Source organism: Ambystoma mexicanum, chromosome 8, assembly GCF_040938575.1.
Source record: "Ambystoma mexicanum isolate Mex_15411 chromosome 8, UKY_AmexF1_1, whole genome shotgun sequence".
NCBI lineage: Eukaryota > Metazoa > Chordata > Amphibia > Caudata > Ambystomatidae > Ambystoma > Ambystoma mexicanum.
This window is the reverse complement of record NC_090929.1, coordinates 297,262,208-297,281,691: the sequence shown is the minus strand read 5'-3', so window position 1 is coordinate 297,281,691 and position 19,484 is coordinate 297,262,208. Positions and strand designations below refer to the sequence as shown.

General features: G+C 47.4%; 1 protein-coding gene across 5 annotated transcripts in view; it reads left to right on the top strand.

Moving 5' to 3' along the window:
* The window catches only part of CACNA1B (calcium voltage-gated channel subunit alpha1 B), a 2,298,664-nt gene that overhangs the window by 1,167,761 nt on the left and 1,111,419 nt on the right, over window positions 1-19,484 (top strand). For all 5 annotated transcript variants that reach the window (XM_069609698.1, XM_069609696.1, XM_069609700.1 and 2 more), the window contains exon 7: window positions 9,262-9,365. In XM_069609698.1, coding sequence (XP_069465799.1) covers window positions 9,262-9,365 — 104 coding nt within the window. The remainder of the gene's footprint in view (window positions 1-9,261; window positions 9,366-19,484) is intronic.

Sequence of the window (19,484 nt, the reverse complement as noted above, 5' to 3'; positions counted from 1 at the left end):
GGCGCTGTTAGCGCCAGAAAAGCGGCGGATAATCCGCCAAAAATACCTCCAGCAAAAAGCTGGAGGTAACAGAACACAGGCCACAGCAATAAGGGCCCAGGTGGAACCAATGGAAATCAGAGGCCTACAAAGGAGCCACCCATGCACAACACACCCTCCCCAACACCATTACACCAGCAGGAGCAAGGAGGAGACAGCAATAAGGGCCCAGGCGTAACCAATGGAATTCAGAGGCCTACAAAGGAGCCACCCATGCACAACACACCCTCCCCAACACCATTACACCAGCAGGAGCATGGAGGAGACAGCAATAAGGGCCCAGGTGATACCAATGCAAATCAGAGGCCAACAAAGGACCCACCCATGCACAACACACCCTCCCCAACACCATTACACCAGCAGGAGCAGGCAGGAGACAGCAATAAGGGCCCAGGTGATACCAATGCAAATCAGAGGCCTACAAAGGAGCCACCCATGCACAACACACCCTCCCCAACACCATTACACCAGCAGGGAGGAGACAGCAACAAGGGCCCAGGTGATACCAATGCAAATCAGACGCCTACAAAGGACCCACCCATGCACAACACACACTTCCAAACACCATGCTGCCATTTGGAGCCGGGAGCCTTGATGTTGACTTTTACCTGCTGCGCCTGGAGCTACAGAGGCCAGCAAACTAGGCCTGGGCCAAGGGAGTGCAGGGGGCAGTGGGGATGAGGAGAAGGAGGAGGAGAGCAGCACCAGCAAGGCCAACACCCTGGGCCCTGACTGATGGTCAGTTGGTGACAGAATATCGGCTGGACAGGGCAACCATCACCCAGTTGCTGGACACAATCCAGGGTGACATTGGCAGCCGCATAGCCACCAGCATGGCAGTACCTCCCCTAGTGAAGCTTGTGTCTGTGCTTCAATTTCTTGGGACTGGCAGCTACCAACATACCGTTGCCATGATGCATGGAATGGCCCAGTCCACATTCAGTGCCATGCTGGGACAGGTGCTTGATGCACTGTTGAATCATGTGAACAAACACATTGCATTGCCAGCCACACAGGCACAGGTGCACCAGCTGAAGGGTCAATTCTATGCCATTGCCCAAGTCCCGAATGTAATAGCAGCCCTGGACTGCACATGTGGCACTCGTACCAACCCAGGCACATGAGGCTGCCTACAGAAACCGTAAACAGTACTATTCCCTCAAGGTGTAGATGACATGTGGTCCTGACCTCACCTTCAGCCACTGCTGTGCCCGCTACCCAGAATCCACCCACAACTCCATGGTCCTGCACAACAGTACCCTGCCGGCGTACATGGAAAGGCACCGAGGCCAAAACACATGGCTACTGGTTGAGTACAAATGTATACGATAAAGCATGTCAATCCACAACTGATGGTGCCTGTCACAGAATCCATTATTCCCAATAGGCAGCAGCATTACTGCAGCATTCACATTCAAGCACCTTGCACGATAAACATTGGACATGTCCAACACAGCAGAACACACCCCTGCAGGTGATTCTGGATATCCCCAGTCCATGTGGCTCATGACCCCTGTGCGTCATCCACACACGGCGACGGAGCGGGCATACAACATTGCCCATGTCAGTACACGGATCTGCGTGGAGAGGGCATTTGGACTGCTGAAGGCACGCTTCCGGTGCCTCGACCGCACGGGAGGGGCAATGATGTATGCACCAGAAAAAGTTGGCAAAATTGTACTGACATGTGCCATGCTGCACAACATCTGCTGTCGCAGAAATGTGCCACTCCCCCCTGATGCTCATGTGCAGCCACCTGAGGATGGTAGTGAGGGCGATGAAGTGCCAGAAGGTGTTGCACATGCACAAAGGATTGGGCTGAGGGAGGGGAGGTTGGCCAGACAGGGATTGATTGCTGGATTCTTTTAGAAATGGGTAATGGGTAAATTGGAAATATGTCACTTCAACATTAAATTGCATTTGTAACAATCACTACTGTCCATGCATTGTGATTTTTCTAACGTGATTTATTTTCAGTCCAACAAACCCCCCTCCCCCAGTGAACACCCAGCACACAATCTCCCCTCCCCCCAGTAAACACCCAGCACACAATCTCCCCTCCCCCCAGTAAACACCCAGCACACAGTTCCCCCTCCCCCAGTAAACACCCAGCACACAATCCCCCCTCCCCCCAGTGAACTACCCCCAACTGTGCAGATAGGCACATGTGTCTTATCAGGGCGCCAACAACAATGCCATGCACCACCAGGGTGGTCGTGGGCGCTTTCCTTTTCCGGACCCCTCTGGTGTGCGTTCCCTTAGGTGTCGTATAGACTGGCGCCTAGGAGATGGCTCGAGGGAACCCTCTGTGGGTGTGGTCGATGTCGAAGGGACTGAAGCAGCGGCCAGCATGTGCTGTCGCATGAGGTTGTTTCCCTCCCTTGTTTGCTCAGCAAGTGCTGAGACTGCCTCCGTCAACTCTCTCACTCGTTGCCCGGAGTCTGTCAGTGCAGCGGTTCATTGTTCAACGACTCTGCGTGTGCGTGCATTGTCCCGCGCTATGTATTTGCATCCATGCCGTATTGATGCACTGACGGCCTTGATGTGACGACTGCACCTTGGCCATTTTTTCCACCCTGGCCTGTTTGGCCTCAATAATATTGAGTCGGCCCATCACTGCTGCCCCTGTGACGAAGGGCACCCCTGGTGTGTCATGTGCTGGCCTGCGAATTGTGCGCTGTCGGGTGGGGGGGGGGGCTGCATGGGGACATTGGGCTGGCTTGGATTGGGCTGCCAGGCTCTGAGTGCCGGTCTTCCGGGCTGCCATATGATGGCGTATCCACATCCGGCTGTGGTGTGTGGACACGACGCCCAGGCAGATGTGGGCTTTGTGCAAGCTGTGTGCCTGGCCTTGGGCTCCCCTGGGGTGTGACCATCCCTTCGGCATCACTGCTTCTGGGAGTGTGCTGTCCTCCTGCCTGATGACCATGTGGAGATGTTCCTCCCACGTCGGGCTCTAATCCACTGCTCTGTCCCTCAGCATGGGGGCTGTGACTGGTGGCTTCCCTGCGGCCATGTGGGTGCTGCTGCTGTCTGGTAGGGCTGCGTTGGGGTGTAGTGGGGGTTGGCCTGGTTCGTCTCCCTTCCGTGCGGCCTCTTTGTGGGGTGGTGGTGCTGGTGGAGGGGCGGTGCCGTGGCCGCTGTGATGGTGTGGCCTCCTCCCCATCATCTTCATCCCATTGGGATCGACGGGTTCCTGTGGGGTACATAGGGTGTGGTTTGAGTTCAATGCTACATAGATTTGTGTGATGCAGTTCATGCCAACAAGTGGGATTGAAGACAGTATCATTCACGCATTCTCCTTGCATTCTGTTCTGTCGCCATGTGGTGCTTGTTGTGAGTGGGTATGGAGGTAGACTGCATGGGAATGTCGGAGTGACAAGATTGCATGCGTGGTTGGGGTGCACTGCGCTCAGGGTTTTGGGGGTGTATTCATGCGCACTTCAACTCAACGTAGCTGTCCTATGGCTATGGATGTCTATCCCCTGCCCCTGTCATTCATGCACTGCACGTGCAGGGTCGTCTTGGCAGCACTACGGTTCAATGGATGTAGGCCTCACTTATGGGTGTATGCTGTTCCTCACACACATTTCCTCCCATTCATTCACCTGGGTTCTGCATGTGTGGTTCTTTCAGCTGCATGCATTCGGGTGTGGGACTCACCTGCAGTTGGATCGATTCCAGTGCCTGCCTCCGCTCCACCAATGCCCTCGATGGTGCCAACATCTATCAGGGCACTCATTTTCTCCTCCCATGGTGTGAGTTCGGGTGGGGGTGGTGGTGGCCCTCCTCCAGTGGCCCTGCTTGCACTCCTGTGCTGTGACAGGATGCCACAGACTTGCACGCGCAGGTCGTTGAAGCGCTTGCGGTAATCCTCCCCATCCCGGGGCATGCGCCCCACAGCAGTGACCCTCTGGCTGATGTTGCGCCAGATTTGTGCTCTGCGCTGGCCACTTGTTTTCCGCTGCTGCAGCTCCTCATGGTGTGTCTCTGCCTCCTCCACCAGTACAGCTAGCTCCTGGCCACTGAATTTGGGCTTTCTCACCCTGTCCAGGGCAGTCTTGCCCCTAGTGCGCTCCTGAGACATGTTTTGGGGTTGGATGGCATGGATGACTTCCTGGGACTGTGATATCCGACGGATTGTGATTTTCAAGATGGCCGCCGCTTTGCTTCCCGTTCCGGCGGTGACCCGTTTCCCGCACGCTCATAGCGTGCGCTCATCGCGCGCGATATGATCGCGCCATATGGCGGTATCGCACGGTGCGCTGAATTTAAAGGTTCGCGCTTTTTTGCGATCCCGTCATGGACCAGGGCCCGTGCACGATAAGTCGTGATTTGGCGGATTGTCCGCCGGGGTTATTGGCGCTAATTACGTCCGGCGGACAATCTGCCGCATTACCACCGAAGTCGTGATGAGGCCCTATATATTTTTGTCAGAACCCTCGATGACAATCATGTAAAATGGGTCCCATCCAGGGTCAGGGTCTTTAATGCAAACATGATGTATTTTTATGAGAACTTATTAGAATACCAAAAATATAATGTTCTAGCCCCAGAGAGTTTCTCTAATTGTGTGAATGAAAACACTCAAGAAGGGGTGGGGCTATCACGTAATTTGCATTTTAAAAGGCAACAGAATTTGCTTCATGTTTTCAGCAAACAAGTGCAGTTAAAAAAAATTAACTGAGACTAATTCTGGGCTTGGTTCCTCGGCGTAATGCTATTGATTACATAAGTATGAAAAAGAGACTTCTCCAGCAATATAAAAACTGGTTAACACATAAAGCCACATTAAATCCGAGAGCTAGTGAGACTATACTAAAACTCTTGGCTTACAGGAAGTCAAAAGACTTATGGGGATTGATTAATGAGAATGGTCAAGCTCAGGCGGCGTTACAACTAGCAGCTATATCCGAGGAAACTTGGGTGTCTCACTTCACCAACTTGTACAATATATATTAAACTCAAGCTAAAGAGCATGAGAAAATATAACGGGTAGAGTGGTTGTTTGACATATCCAGAGATATAATATTGGGACGAATCCTGAAATTAAATACGTCCAGATCATCTGGACCGGGTGGCCTGTCGAACTGGACCATTAGTCTACACCCTTTTTATGGGCAGATGTTGTACATGTCATTCACAGAGTACTTCTTGATGTTCTAAGACAAAGGTAGAAAGTAAGAGGGGCAAAGGGGGAACCCTCTTTTTTGTGGAAGGGTGGCCTGACTCTAGAGGGTGGGTATAATGCAAAAGGAACAAGGGGGAGTCAAAAGGCTACCCCTGTTTCAGAGACACATAAGAGGTAGTGCGGGATGCAGCAAATAGCTTGCAATTGTTGCGTACAACTACCAATAAGTAGTACATGAATTTGCACAAATAACCTTGCTACTAACGCTCACACGAATGTGTAGCCAATTGTGTCAAAATGTACCTTTTTCTTTGGTTTATGTTTTTAAGGCCATACGTTGAAATATGGGCCTACATTTTTTAGATGTCTGTCCAATATTAAATAAAGACTGTTCCTCTTTGGATTCATCCTCATATCGTGACCTTTGTTTTGGCTAGTATTTGTTTAACCTAGCTATTTGCTGCATCCCGCATTACCTCTTATGTGTCTCTGAAACAGGGGTAGCCTTTTGACTCCTACATGTTCCTTTTTTGTTCTAAGACATAAAATGATTCCGACATCCTGGAAAACCTCGTATATTATAACTATTTTTAAAAAGGGCAATAGAAACCTTCCTACTAATTATAGGCCCATTGAGCTTTTGGACGTCATTGGCAAAATATTTGCTTAGCTTATTTTGGAAAATGTCGAAACCTGGGAATTTAATAGAAAAGGGATTGACAAAATGCAATCAGGTTTCTGCGGAAAGCTGCAAGCTTCATTGAACAGCCTTGCCATTAAAATATTATATCAAGTCACGTGGGTAAGGAAAGGCTGTCTTTGTGTGGCCTTCATTGATCCAATGGCCACTTTTGACAAGGTAAACAGGGAGAAGCTGTGGCAGAAATGTAAGACCTAGAAGTTGCCATTATCAATTTTAGGGCCTATTATGGACCTTCACGCAGACACACCACTCTACGTATGGTTAAATACGGAAGGGTGGCTCTCCTCCAAAGTTCGTACCTCAAATGGTTTACGACAAGGGTGTGTTCTAGCCCCTTTATTGTTCGATATATATATATATATATATATATATATATATATATATATATATATATATATATATATATATATATATATATATATATGACATAGGGAACACCCCCAATACTGTAAGAGCCTTTCTACCCAAACTAGGTGAAACTCAGATCCATTGGCTATTGTACGCTGATGAACTTGTTATATTTGACTTCACACCATTTGGCCTAACTTGATCATTAGCAGCTGTAAAACAGTACATGGAACTGAATGATATGGAGATAAACAAGAGTAAATCCAAAATCATATGGACCTCGAACACTAGGAAAAAAAGCCAGAAGCCCTCATTTGGGAGATTGAGTTACAATAACTTGCAAATAGTTGCGGAATTTAAATATCTAGTATTCCTTTTTCAGGAATTCCACCCTCTAGTTCTATCTACCAAAGTGTGCCTCAAAAGCTGCTGATCTACATGCCCAAATCATGCGAATTGATACAAAATATGGAAGATTCTCTATGATACCAATTTTCAACTATTATAAACAAAAGTGATTCCCGCTGTGCTATACAGTGCCGAAATTATAAACATGAAGGACAAAAAATGGTATGACAAGATGGAAGGAATATTGTGGAGAAGCGTTCTGGGCCTACCCCCTTCATTACTGGTCCTCTCTAATCCGATTCAATCGTGCTTGTCTTTTGGATATAGCTTATCTTTTGGATATAGCTATTTGGAAAGCTCAAATGTTATATATAAAATGTATTGAACCATCCCTACAATCTTTGCATGAGGACATAAACTGGGCAATGCAACGTTTTGTAGAGAATTGGAGCTCTGAATGTTGTAATATCTTGAAGGAGGCTGATATACCCTTGGATCTATGTAAACATTATCCAGACTCAGCCAAGAATAATTCCCTGATAATGATTGTGTACGGACACAAAATAAACATTTTGAATTAAAAATGATTGACTCTCAGTTCGTGGAGGAAAGATCTATCAGTAATATACAAGGATATCTTCTAAAATTCCCAGATCATATTTGGAGATGCATTTTATGAAATTGTGTTTTAATCTATATCCCACATATTAAGTTCGGGGAGCTACAGAGGGGGGTCAGCAGAGTTGACAGAAAATGTACTGCAGGTGAAGAATCTGAAACAGAGACCCTCTCACATCTACTTTTAAAATGCCCTTTGTTGCTCCAACAAAGAACTGCATACTTGGGGAGATTTGTTCATGATGTTACCAGGCTAGATGGGAATGCGCTGTGGACACAGATTCTGACAGGTACCCCAACCGCCTGGGCACTGGCAGCTATGCGTTTTATACTTTGGCTTTTTAACGATAATGAACTGAATCTTAACGAAAATTCTAAAGTGGGTGGAAATTGATATTAGTAATGAATTGTATTATAATTAATGTGTGTGTGTGTGTGTGTGTGTGTGTGTGTGTGTGTGTGTGTGTGTGTGTGTGTGTGTGTAATTTAAGTGCAACAATTCCCAATAAAATAACAAATAATAAATGCCAGCCTTCCCTGTGTTATTCAGAGCATGCATATCCACTCTTGTTTTGTTTCAGTTTACACACTGGAATTCAAGCACTACAAACACTAAAATGCAACAAGAAAAAGTACTGAATGAGACCCTCTAAAATGATATGGCACATTTTGACACTCTTCCATCTCTCCACTCCCCTATAAAACTCTTTTCTCTGGCCTCTTCAATTTTCCCCATTCACTCTTCCTCTCCCAGCCCAACCCTTCTTCCCAGCTCCTCCCTCCAATTCTTCCTTTTCTAGTAGTCTTGGCATCTCCATCAGCCCCTGCATCTCACCCTTCTCACTTGCTCTGTGGCACTGCCAAAATTGACTGTGTGCACCTCAGCTCGGCCTCTGACAATGCACAGTGAGCTGACTGCAATCCTTGGCTCTCAAGTGTTTTGGACTACAAATCCAATCAGCCCATACCAGCTCATTCAAAGGTGAGGGATCAACAAAGTCATAGCTTAATCAATATGTAGAGCTGCTGGTTGCAGACCCTGGTTCTATGAGATAGAATTCTGCTTGGAATTACAGAGTATTATGCTCTTCTCTGAAGACCCACTGGAGAGCACAAAATCCCAGGGACTGGGGTAAAACAAAGAGTAGGCAGCTATGCCTCCAGCACTGATGGACCATGTCTGTTGCCTGGATTCAGCTTTAGATCAATATTGTGGTTGAAGACACACACGTGTCCCTCTTTCGTGGTAGAGTCCTCATTTTCACAGGTGTAAGATTCAATAATCTTTATTGCAACTCTACTTCGACCGATTGCAAATATGGCCTGTACTTTAAATAGAAGCCTTTCAGCTTATCTTAAACCTGAAGTGCAGAGACCAATGCAGAGACAATCTAGCAGCGGATCTATTGGGTAAGAAAGAGGCAGTAGCACGTGGCACCTATAATGGTTTACTCCATGGTAGTGCTAGGGTGGATCATGTGGATAAGGAAGGCTTAGTGGATAGTGCTGCTTGAAAAGGGTTTATTCACAGTAGGTTAATGGTGGATTATGTTGGGCAAGGAACAGAGGCATAGCCATGACTGTCTAACCAGTGGGGCCTTAAGCTAATGTAGTTGGGCCCACTGCAGTGACATTAGCATCTGTAAATGCCCACATGGTGCTGCTGAGTGGGCATTTGCAGAGTTTGGGTGGGCATTGCCTGCTCAGGCCCTACCCTCTCTATGCCTCTGGATGGAAATATCAGTGGATTTTTGAAGCTCTTTCCGCTGCATTTAATCTTCCCTATTGTAAACTGGATTGTGCTATGTTACCAAATAAGTATTTAATATATTTCCTGCGTTGTCTCTATTTACTTTATCCAACTCCTGCCCTACCCCTTTTCATTGTAATCTGTTAAATAATATATCATAAGTATGTCAAGCAAACAGCAATGGGACTGCAACAACAATCACTGTGCCCCTCGTGCAGTACTTCCTGGTAAAGCACTTTTCATTGTTCATAAATAAAAATGACTACATAACATATAATGATTGGAGACTGATGGTTTGACCCTGTACTCTCTCTTTGCTTTCAGACAAATGATGCTGCAGGAAACACTTGGAATTGGCTCTATTTCATCCCCCTCATCATCATCGGCTCCTTCTTCATGCTCAATCTTGTGCTCGGTGTCCTGTCAGGGTAAGGTTGTTTTACATACAGGGCTTTTGGACATCCTTTTGAAATCCCTGAAAGAGTGATCCACTGTTGAATTTGCAATGGGGAAGTAACAGGCGATGCACGTAGGGAAGCTCTAGTGCACTCAAGCATGCAAACGGGTAACTTACTACGGCTGATACTGCAATCAAGCATTAAACTGAATTGTCCCCGTAGGCATAGCAAGTGACATTAACACATCCATGGTAGGGTCCGGGGAGGAATGGGAAAGTTTCATACTCACAATATTCTCAAAAAACTGGTCCTCATTTTTGCAATTTAAACACATTTTTCCCAGTATATTACTGAAAAGGTCAGTGATCTTCCACAAAATAGTTCAGGAAATGATCCTGTATGTGCAGGAAATGTTCCCTCAGGAATTAACATTGAATTTTCAGGCAATTGTTAGGGGTTGGCCATCATTTTACAATGCAATACTACATGATTTGTCTTCATAACAGCCTGAAAATGCTCCATCATCAGCATAAACTTCCCTGAAGTCATAGAATAAGCTCACTGATTACATTACTGTCAGGAAGCAGGGAACTATGATATGATGTGATAAGTCATTTATAACGTGCCTGTACACAAGTGTTTCTAGCCGCGACAAGACAAGGAAGGGAGGACACAAGGAGGACAAACCACGATCTTACTAGGCCTTCTGTCATTCATATTGCGCAAGCGTGGGGATGTAGGAAGGGGAGAAGTGCCAGGGGGCAGGGGAAGGGGAGTGTGCAAAGTAACTCATAAGTGCTTCCGGGAGGTCGCTCATAAGAGCAGAGAGTCAGGAGACTTTAGGGTTGCAGATACAGTCCCTTAAGTGGTTGGGAGGCCCGAAGGCAGTGCAAGGGCAACTGGTCATGCAGGAGCCTGGTCCCATAAGTTCAGTGGGTGACCAGGTAACTAGTACGCGCAGCAGACAGGGACATCAGTAATAAAGAAGGAGAGAGAAAGCAGAAGCGAAAAGCAAGGTCTTGAGTTGCTTCCGGAACTTTAGGTGGTCCTGCTCAAGTTTGAGAGAGGCAGGGAGGCTGTTCCAGAGGGACATCTCAGCCGAGGACAGAGATCTACCCCCCACTCTCTGCCTGGACAAGTGTCTATGGTCCAACTATGGTTGAATCCTGCAGGAAACGCCAGCGTACCCTCTACTACTGCTTTCCCCTTCACTCTGCCATTTTACCGCACTCCACCACCTGTTTGCCACCTTTCCCTTGTGTCTCCATCCCATTGAGGAAGCCAGTCTGAGGCTTTTCCAGTGGGCAGGGATCTGCCGGGACTGGTTACAGCCCCCTCTACATCACTGTAATGCCAGTTCTCTCTACACTTGTATCACCCGTTATTCTATGCCTCATGTCCCCATTGTGGCAGGATTTCACTCTCTGTATCCCACTCTGCAAACAGTGTCTGAGTTGTTCTTCCCTTCATCACTCACCCGGCTCCTACAAGGTTCTAATACCAGGCGCCACATGCCTTACTGGCCAGTCCTAAGCACTACTTGAAGGTCTCCACTTCACACTATCTAGTGGGTGATTACCTGTCAGTACTGCCTAAGGCCTCTGCCATTATCACATAGCAGAGTGCTTAGCAATGCCATTGAATATTATCGAGCAGAGCAACAGAAGATTGCATTGAGTGGTACATGAAATTGCCATCAAGCAACTGATGTTATCATCAGTGCTGTATTGTTCATATCCATAACAAAGAATATTGCCTTCCCTGAACATTACACTATCTTTCATATGGAAAAAGTGGTTCCTGGTACAAAATTGACCGTCTTAGCCATATTGTCCTTCAATATCAACTAAGAGGTGATGCGTCTGATGTTTTTTCTATCCTTGCAATTGGAGGTACATAACCCCCTACATCGTCTAGACATGAAGTGGGCTTTGAAAATGTTCCCAACACTAAGGAATTCAGTACGTTGGCCAAGCGATTTGTGACTTTTTGTGGCTCCTCACCTTAACATCAAGCTTAGAAAGCTTCAGTGGTTGGGTGGATGGTCTCCTGCATTTTGGAGTGTTATAAATCTCAGAAGCAGGCTCCCCTAAAGTCAAAGCACTTGCCTCTCAGAGACATGTGCCATGGGACACTATAATAAAGGCTGCAATTTGGGCTACCAAGTTGGTCTTCTGCAAACAGTATTGTATGAACGTGAGCTATTGGTCATATGCTTCTTTTGGATAGGCCATGCCAAGAAATCTGTATGCTTAAGATAGTTGGGGGTCCCACCTCCTGGAATTTATTTTAGGCTTTTGCAAACTCTAAGAACTATGAAGGAAAGTGGACGGGATGTAAGATTAAGAATACCCTCCCTTCAGCAACCATAAACTATAGCTATCAAGCCTCATGGCCAATGTGCAAATAAGGGGACTGATTGGCATTGTCAAGGAGTGGAGTCAGTAGGCCATGGCCATGCTTTGGCTCCCACGCCAATGGATGTGATAACATTTGGTGGGAATGTCATATTGCAGTACAAATATCTCTCATTCCCATCTCTGTGGGAGAGGCACCAGAAGTCTGGAGGAAAGGAGACAAAGGACTAGAAGTACAGTAGTCACTATGGTCATGAGCTTTTAATTTGCTGACATGGTTTTGTTCTTATTTCCTACCTATCCAAATCTGCTGTTCAGGTTAGGTTTTCTAGGTCCAACCCAGTGCCTGTTTGGTTCATATATGAATTCATAAAGAGATTGTTTCTTTCGAATGGATTGTGTCCCCCAACGTATTCCTCATCTTTGACATATAATGTCCAGCTTCGGCTGCTTCGGCAGTTTCAGAAAACCTTTTCAGCAGAGGGTGCTCTGCGTTGATGGTGTCGAGTCGATGTCCCTCGAAAGGCCTCCGTCGAGGGTGATGTCATTGGATGTTATAAGTATCGTTAACAAATTTGATTGTGTAGTTAACCTCAATTGCGCATTTACCTTTGACAAATATGTCTTCATCCTCAACTCCGACGACCCCTCGTTCCGGATTCAAAAAATGCAAGGAGTGCGGCTCCAGGATGTCCATCACGGATCCGCATAGTTCTTGTCTGTGGTGCCTGGGTGAAGGCCACAAAACCGATTCCTGTTCCAAGTGTTAAGCTATGACAGGAAAGGGCCTGCGAGAACAAAAGGGGAAGTTGCTGGTAGGGAAGATATCCAAGCCCCATAAGACCCGACTTGATAGTTCTTCAACCGCCGAGTCGAGAGACCCCTCTCCTGCGCGTAAGAAGGATAAAAAACGCTCAAGGTCCCATAATGGCTCACGCTATTCTTCGCCTTCCACGAAGCAATCGAGGAGGAGGCACCATCGGTCGCCTTCCTCTTCGTCCTCGTCAGGCGGCACCCCGAGAGGGTAAGATGCCCCTTCAAAAAGCCGACGCCTGCGGAATAGCACGTATTCCATGTAGAGATGTTAAACATTTTTGAGAAACAGGTTAAGGCTTGTCCCCGCCTTTTGTAGAAGCCGGCAAGGAGCGGTCTCGACCCGAAACTTGCGCGCCCTTGAGCCCATGTGGACGGCGTGATTCACATCGAGAGCCCTCGAGGCCTCAAATGGACAAGGATCACTCGAGACATGGTGGGCGCTCGAGATCATCAACGCCTTCGAAGCCTGTAGAACCCTCGAAGCCCTCGGCGCCAAAACCGTTGAAGGAGCTTGTCGATTCATCTAGGCCTGTGGCGCCATCAACGCCATTGACGAGACCGACGCCGAAGTCGTCGAAACAAAAGGTACCGATTGTGTCAGTTCAGCCACCAGGGCCTAAGGAAACACATAAGAAGGCTAAAACCAAATCTACATCGAAGTCTTCGAAGCCAGTGAGTACTCCTGAAAAAATCTTCATTCCTCTTCCAAAGAAGGATTTTTTAAAATCCATCTCTTCCATTTTTGAGGAAGAAGAAAGATCAGATGGGGAGGATCCCCCTTTTGGGCTTCGGTATGCGCCCAATGTGCCGGAATGCCTCATATCAGAAGAGAGCAAGATGGAAGATCTTTATGACACCTTACATAATCCCAGTGGCATTGATACTACTCCTGAGTTGGAGTTCGGCAGGCCAGAACCAGGGGAGCACGCCGACTCCTCATACCGCAACAGATGTCCAGAGTAGTGGTGTACCTAGGCTGGGCTAGACCCCTGGTACAGTTTGTTCTGGATGATCTGACCGATATTCTAGGCCAAGGTCCACCTACAGATCCTATATTCCCCTTCCATGTGGCTCTGCAAAAAAGGGTGGCCAGAAATTGGGAGACCCCTGACGCCAATCTGGCGGTGGACATATCCCTTACAAAGAAATACCGCCCTTATAGTAGCGACCCCGGCTACCTGTCCAAACACCCCACTCCGGAGAGTCTGGTGGTTCAGGCAACCACGGCTACCTCGAACAAGGCAGCGTACCCTACCATCCCTCCTGATAGGAACAACAAGCTCGTGGATGGATGGGCATGGAAGGTATTTTTAGCTAGGAGTATGGCCCTGAAGTTGGCCAACTCCACATGTGCCTTAGCAAAACTTTTTTACACTCTGTGGGAGTGCATACCCATGGCGGTGGAGCATATTCCAGAAGGGGATGAAAGGAACAGCTTCCTGGCTATTTTTAAGGACGGCAAGGAAGCTAGGTGCGAGTCCCTTCAGTCTGGGTTGGATACTGCGGATAGCATCAGCAGGTCCTTGGCCACGAGCACCGTGATGCGCACATTTGTGTGGTTGTGGAAGTCAGGTATTGCACCAGATGTGCAGGCTCGTCTTCTCAACGATGCCCTTTGACGGGTCTCACCTTTTGGCAGCAAGGCTAACGAGAGCGGTTGCAGACCTCGAAGGTGGCTGCCAAATCTTTAGGGGATGCTGTTAGGCAACCTCAGCCTTTTCGTCCAGCGGGACAGCCATGGAGGGGGCCATCTTTTTGCTACTACTCCTCATTTGGAAAAGAGAGGGGAATGGCTAGTCAAAGAGGCCAACAGAAGTTCCCTCGTGGTGGATGAGGTAGAGGTGCCAACTCCAGCTGCAGCTACCTTGCTATTAGCGGCTGCAGCAACCACTTCAAAATCACAAGAGCTTGCATCATGTGTCATTGGTGGGGGGCAGACTGTCTCAGCATCTTGAAGAATGGCGAGCCATTACTTCAGATGCATGGGCTCTGGAGACAAAAGCCCACAGTTAATGCCTACCATTCATAACGCAGCCTCACACCAATCTCTGCTCCTTGTACAGGAAATATTAACCCTGCTAGAGAAAGGTGCTATAGAACCGGTGCCTGTAGCAGAGAGGAACAAGGGTTGGTATTCCCCTTATTTATTTATCCCCAAGAAAGACGGAGGACTGAGACCCATCTAGGACGTGAGATACTTGAACAAGTTCTTCAGGAAGGAAAATTCAAGATGGTCCAACTTTCTCATTACAGGATTGGTTGGTGTCATTGGACCTTCAGGATGACTATTTTCATGTGCCAATCCATCTCAATCACAGGAAATACCTGAGGTTCGCCGTTGGTGGCTCGCTTGCATGAGTTTCGAGTCCTGCCTTTCGGGATGCCCACCACCCGAGGGTCTTCACCAAACTAATGGTGGTGGTGGTAGCGCATCTCAAGAGAGGGGGATTCACGTCTACCCCTACCTGGACGATTGGCTGATCAGGGTGCATTCTCCCAAACATGCCTTGGATCACCTCAGAGTTACCTGCCACTCCCTAAACAGACTGTGCTTCTCCCTCAATTTCAAGAAGTCACACATGACACCTTTCCAACAGCTCCAGTACATCAGGGCTGTTTTAGACACGTCCTTGGGAAAGTGCTCACCACCCAAGGTGAGGGCTCAAGACATTCTCCAGATTGTAACAAAGTTTCAGAATGCCCACTGTCTCCCGGCCTTCGAATTCCTAACGTTGCTCGGACTCATGGCATCCTGCATTTACCTGGTGCCAGAAGCCCGCCTGCGAATGAGATCCCTACAGTGGACTCTCCGAACACAATGGTCCCAGTTCTGGGGACGGATGTCGGATCTACTGCAGGTCCTGATCAAACTTGCACAGGATCTTCTATGGTAGACCTGCGAGGAAAATATCTTGAAGGGGGAACCTTTTTGGCAACCATGGCCAGAGATGTCTCTAGTGACCGACTCACTCACGGGCTGGGGAGCCCAAGCCAGCGGTCGTTGGTCTCCATTTGAGTCCAAACTACATATCAACCTTTTTGGAGCTGAGGGCAATCAGACTAGCGCTGAAAGCCTTCCTGCTCTCTGTCAGGGGAAAGAATGTCCTGATAATGATGACAACGCAGTGGCCATGCATCACCTCAACAAGAGAGGAGGTGTAGGGTCACTACCACCGTGCAGAGAGGCAATGCAGCTCTGGTACTGGGCAATTTGAGAAGGAATCTCCCGATTGGCAGTTCATTTGGCCGGGGAAGAGAACACATCGGCGGATTCTCTGAGCAGGCAGAGCACAGTCTCCCACAAGTGGAAACTAGCTGAGGAAGTCCTTCAAGATATCTTCGCCCTTTGGGGAACCCCTCAAGTAGATCTGTTTGCGACCGGGATCAAACGTAAGTGCGAACGGTACTGCTCAAGGGAATTTCCTCCGAGAGGAGCAGAGGCACGTTTGTGGTGGACTGGGATTTTCCACTGCTATACGCGTTTCTGCCGATTCCCGTCATTCGTCAAGTAATCGGGCGGTTGAGACGGTTCGGGAGCCACATGATCCTAACTGCCCCGGATTGGGCCAGGTGGACATGGTACCCAGACCTTCTGGACATGTCCATCTTTCCTCCGATACGTCTTCCACAAAGAGAGGACCTTCTCTCACAAAGACGGTCGGGTTCTGAATCCAGAGGTCAACACTCACAACCTTCATGCATGGTTTCTGAAAGGTTGAGATACAAGGATTTGGACCTTCCGGATGATGTGATGGAGGTGTTGCTTTCGGCAAGAAGGCCAGCAAAAAAATCTCTGTACAGTTGCTGTTGGAATAAGTTTTGCGACTGGTGCAGGGAAAAGAATGTGGATCTTTTTCTATGTTTGACTCCAGATGTGCTATACTTTCTGCTTTCATTAGCACACAAAGGTCTTCACATTGGGACCATTAAGGGTTATCTAGCAGCGCTCTCCATATTCAAGCACTCATCGGAGGAGTGTTCTTACTTCAAAATTCCATTGGTGACTCCATTTCCGAAAGGGCTCACAAATGTGATCCCACCTTCTGCTTTTCAGGTTCTAGTTTGGGACCTTAACCTGGTTCTAAAATGTTTAATATGTACACCATTTGAACCCTTGCACACATGTCCATTGAGGTTGCTAACCTTTAAGACTGTAGAGTGAGCGAGTTTCAAGCACTCCCTTCAAAGCCACCCTTTACCGTATTCCACAAGGACAGGGTTGTGTTTAGGGTTAAACCCTCCTTCCTACCTAAAATAGTATAAGACTTCCATCTAAATCAGAAAATCCTTCTGCCGGCGTTTTATCCTCCACAGCATCCCAGTAAAGAAGAAGAAAGGCTCCATAGATTGGACCCTACAAGAGCTATAAGCTTTTATGTGTCTAGGATGTCCAAGTTGAGAGTGGACGACCAGCTCTTTATAGGGTATACTGGACGTAAATTAGGGCAAGCTGTTTCAAAACAGACTTTGTCCAGGTGGCTCAAGCTTACAATTTCAGAGTGTTACAGACTGGCGGGCAAGGACCCACCAGAGGGTTTGCGGTCACACTCCACCAGGGCCATGGCCTCTTCCACAGCTCTGCAAAGGGGTAGTACCCATTCCAAACATCTTTGATGCTGCTACTTGGTCATCTTTGAAAACGTTCACCAAGCATTATTGCTTGGATGCTTCCCACACTCAGGACGTTGCTTTTGGTAAAGCAGTACTTTATGCTGCCCTGTGACAATTGGCAAATCTAAATTCTCCACCCTCCTCCAGTCTTGGATACTGCTTTGGGAGTCTGTCAAATATGAGGAATACGTTGGAGAACACAATCCATTTGAAGAACAAGTTACTTACCAACTGGTAACGTTCTTTCAACTGGATGTTCCTCCAACATATTCCTCATCGCCCTCCCATCCTACCCCTCTGTACAATTTCATATGCTGTTACAGCTTTCGTTCTTAGAAGGCTAACTACTGCCTGCCTGTACTAACAGCTAACACGGGGAGGGGAAAAACAGAACTGAGGGCAACGGACGCCGTGCATGTTACTTATAACAGCCAATGACGTCACCCTCGACGGAGGCCTTCGAGGGACATCGACTCAACGCTATCAATGCAGGGTGCCCTCTGCCGAAACTTTTTTCCGAAGCTGGACCATTACATGTCAAAGATGAGGAATACGTTGGAGGAACTTCCAGTCGAAAGAACGTTACCAGTTGGTAAGTAACTTGTTCTTCTATTCAGGATGCCACTATAAACCATTATTTTGATGGTCTTTGCCAACAAAATCTGCCTACTAATAGGCTGCATCCTGTTTAAGATATGTTATTTTGGTAATTCTGGCTTGTGTGACTTTCCAGTGATGGCTATTTGCTCTGTTGTTACGTTATCCCCAAAGGAGCAGTGAGAAGAAATCACTATACTACAAAGTACCCTCCACATTTCTTCATGGTATCTAAGGTTTCTTGCGTGCTCCTCCATCCTTCCCAGAAGGTTTATTGAATTTGCACATGAATCAGATTTTCCTTACAGATTCATCACTCCTTCCGAGAAAGCATATTGAATTTCCACATAAGTCAGGAAATGTTTTTTTCCTGTTTTTATCATTATTTTGATGCTGACAGACATCTTCACAATGTGGATGTAGGTAATCCTTCAATTTTTTTGGGATCATCCAATCATCTGGCAGGCCGTTAATCACTTCTGGTTGCCTCCAAATCAAACAGGTAGGATTTGATGGCTTCAGTTGCATAACAGGGGGGTTGCATGTAAGTGCAGACAACCATATTTGCTGGTGTATGTCTCACAAATAATGCTATTATATGGGTAGAAAATATCAAACAGAAAAAATGTTCACAGTTTTTTACAAATTGTAACATATGGATCTGGGGAGCGATTCTTTACTCAAGCAGTGCAATTCGGTAACTGCATACTGTGAGGGTGTAGAAGGAGACTGACAAGGAGGGGTCATTTTGTGGGCTACAAACTTGTATTGTGCAACTTAAGAAAACCTATCTCTCCCTACTTTTAAGGGGCTTGTCCTGCCTCAACCTAGGAAATCTTTCATGAGCTGTCAGAACGTGCGTCAAAATTAAATGTTGTCAGTCCTCTGTCAGAAACCAACTAATCTAACCCTAGCACTATAAACATAAGTATTTAACTAAAGTGAAATGTGTGTTTCCATCACCAGGAGAATGACTCCCTTCACCTGGTGTATTGCTTCAGTCTTATAGTAGAGGTAACTCTTTCAATGTCCCAGCAACAAGGGCCAGGGCAATGACTCCCTTCTCCTGGTCCTTCTATAAAAGTTCTCCACAGTGTTCTTTAAGCACTCTTGCAGAAAACGTATATTACTCTCTCTAACTCCTTCCAGGAAGTAGAAACACTCATAGCCTTATTTGGCTTACATTTAACACTCTGATGATGGATATAATTTCCAGGATTCACTTCATCTTTCTTGTAAGTCTTTCTAAAGTCTGCTTGGTCAGTGGTATTCGATGAACCACTGTAACGAGGGAGAGGGCTCCTGATGCACTCTGCTTGGGCAAGGGTGTTGGACTGACCACTGTAACAAGGGGGTTGCCTCCCGATGCACTCTGCTTGAGCAGTGGTATAAGCTTGGCCACTGCAATGATGAGATGACTCTCGATGCACTCTGCTTGAGCAGCGGTATTGGATTGGCCACTGCGACGAGGGAGATAACTCCTGATGCACTCTGCTTGGGCAGTGGTATTGGGATGATCACTGTGACGAGGGGGATGACTCCCGTTGCACTCGGATTGTGTTTGGCCTCTTCCCGGGCTCCACCCAATTTTTTCACTAATCCTGTTAACTGTGGTGCCTGAGGGACACTGCTCCGGTTCTTCACTGGGTCGCAGAGGCCTCTCCTCCTCCTCCTCCTTGCTTCTTGCAAGGCTCTGCGGTGGTCTTAGCATCATTGTAGGTCCCAACGGCCCAACTTCCAGCGATCACACCACCACAAATTGAGTCGG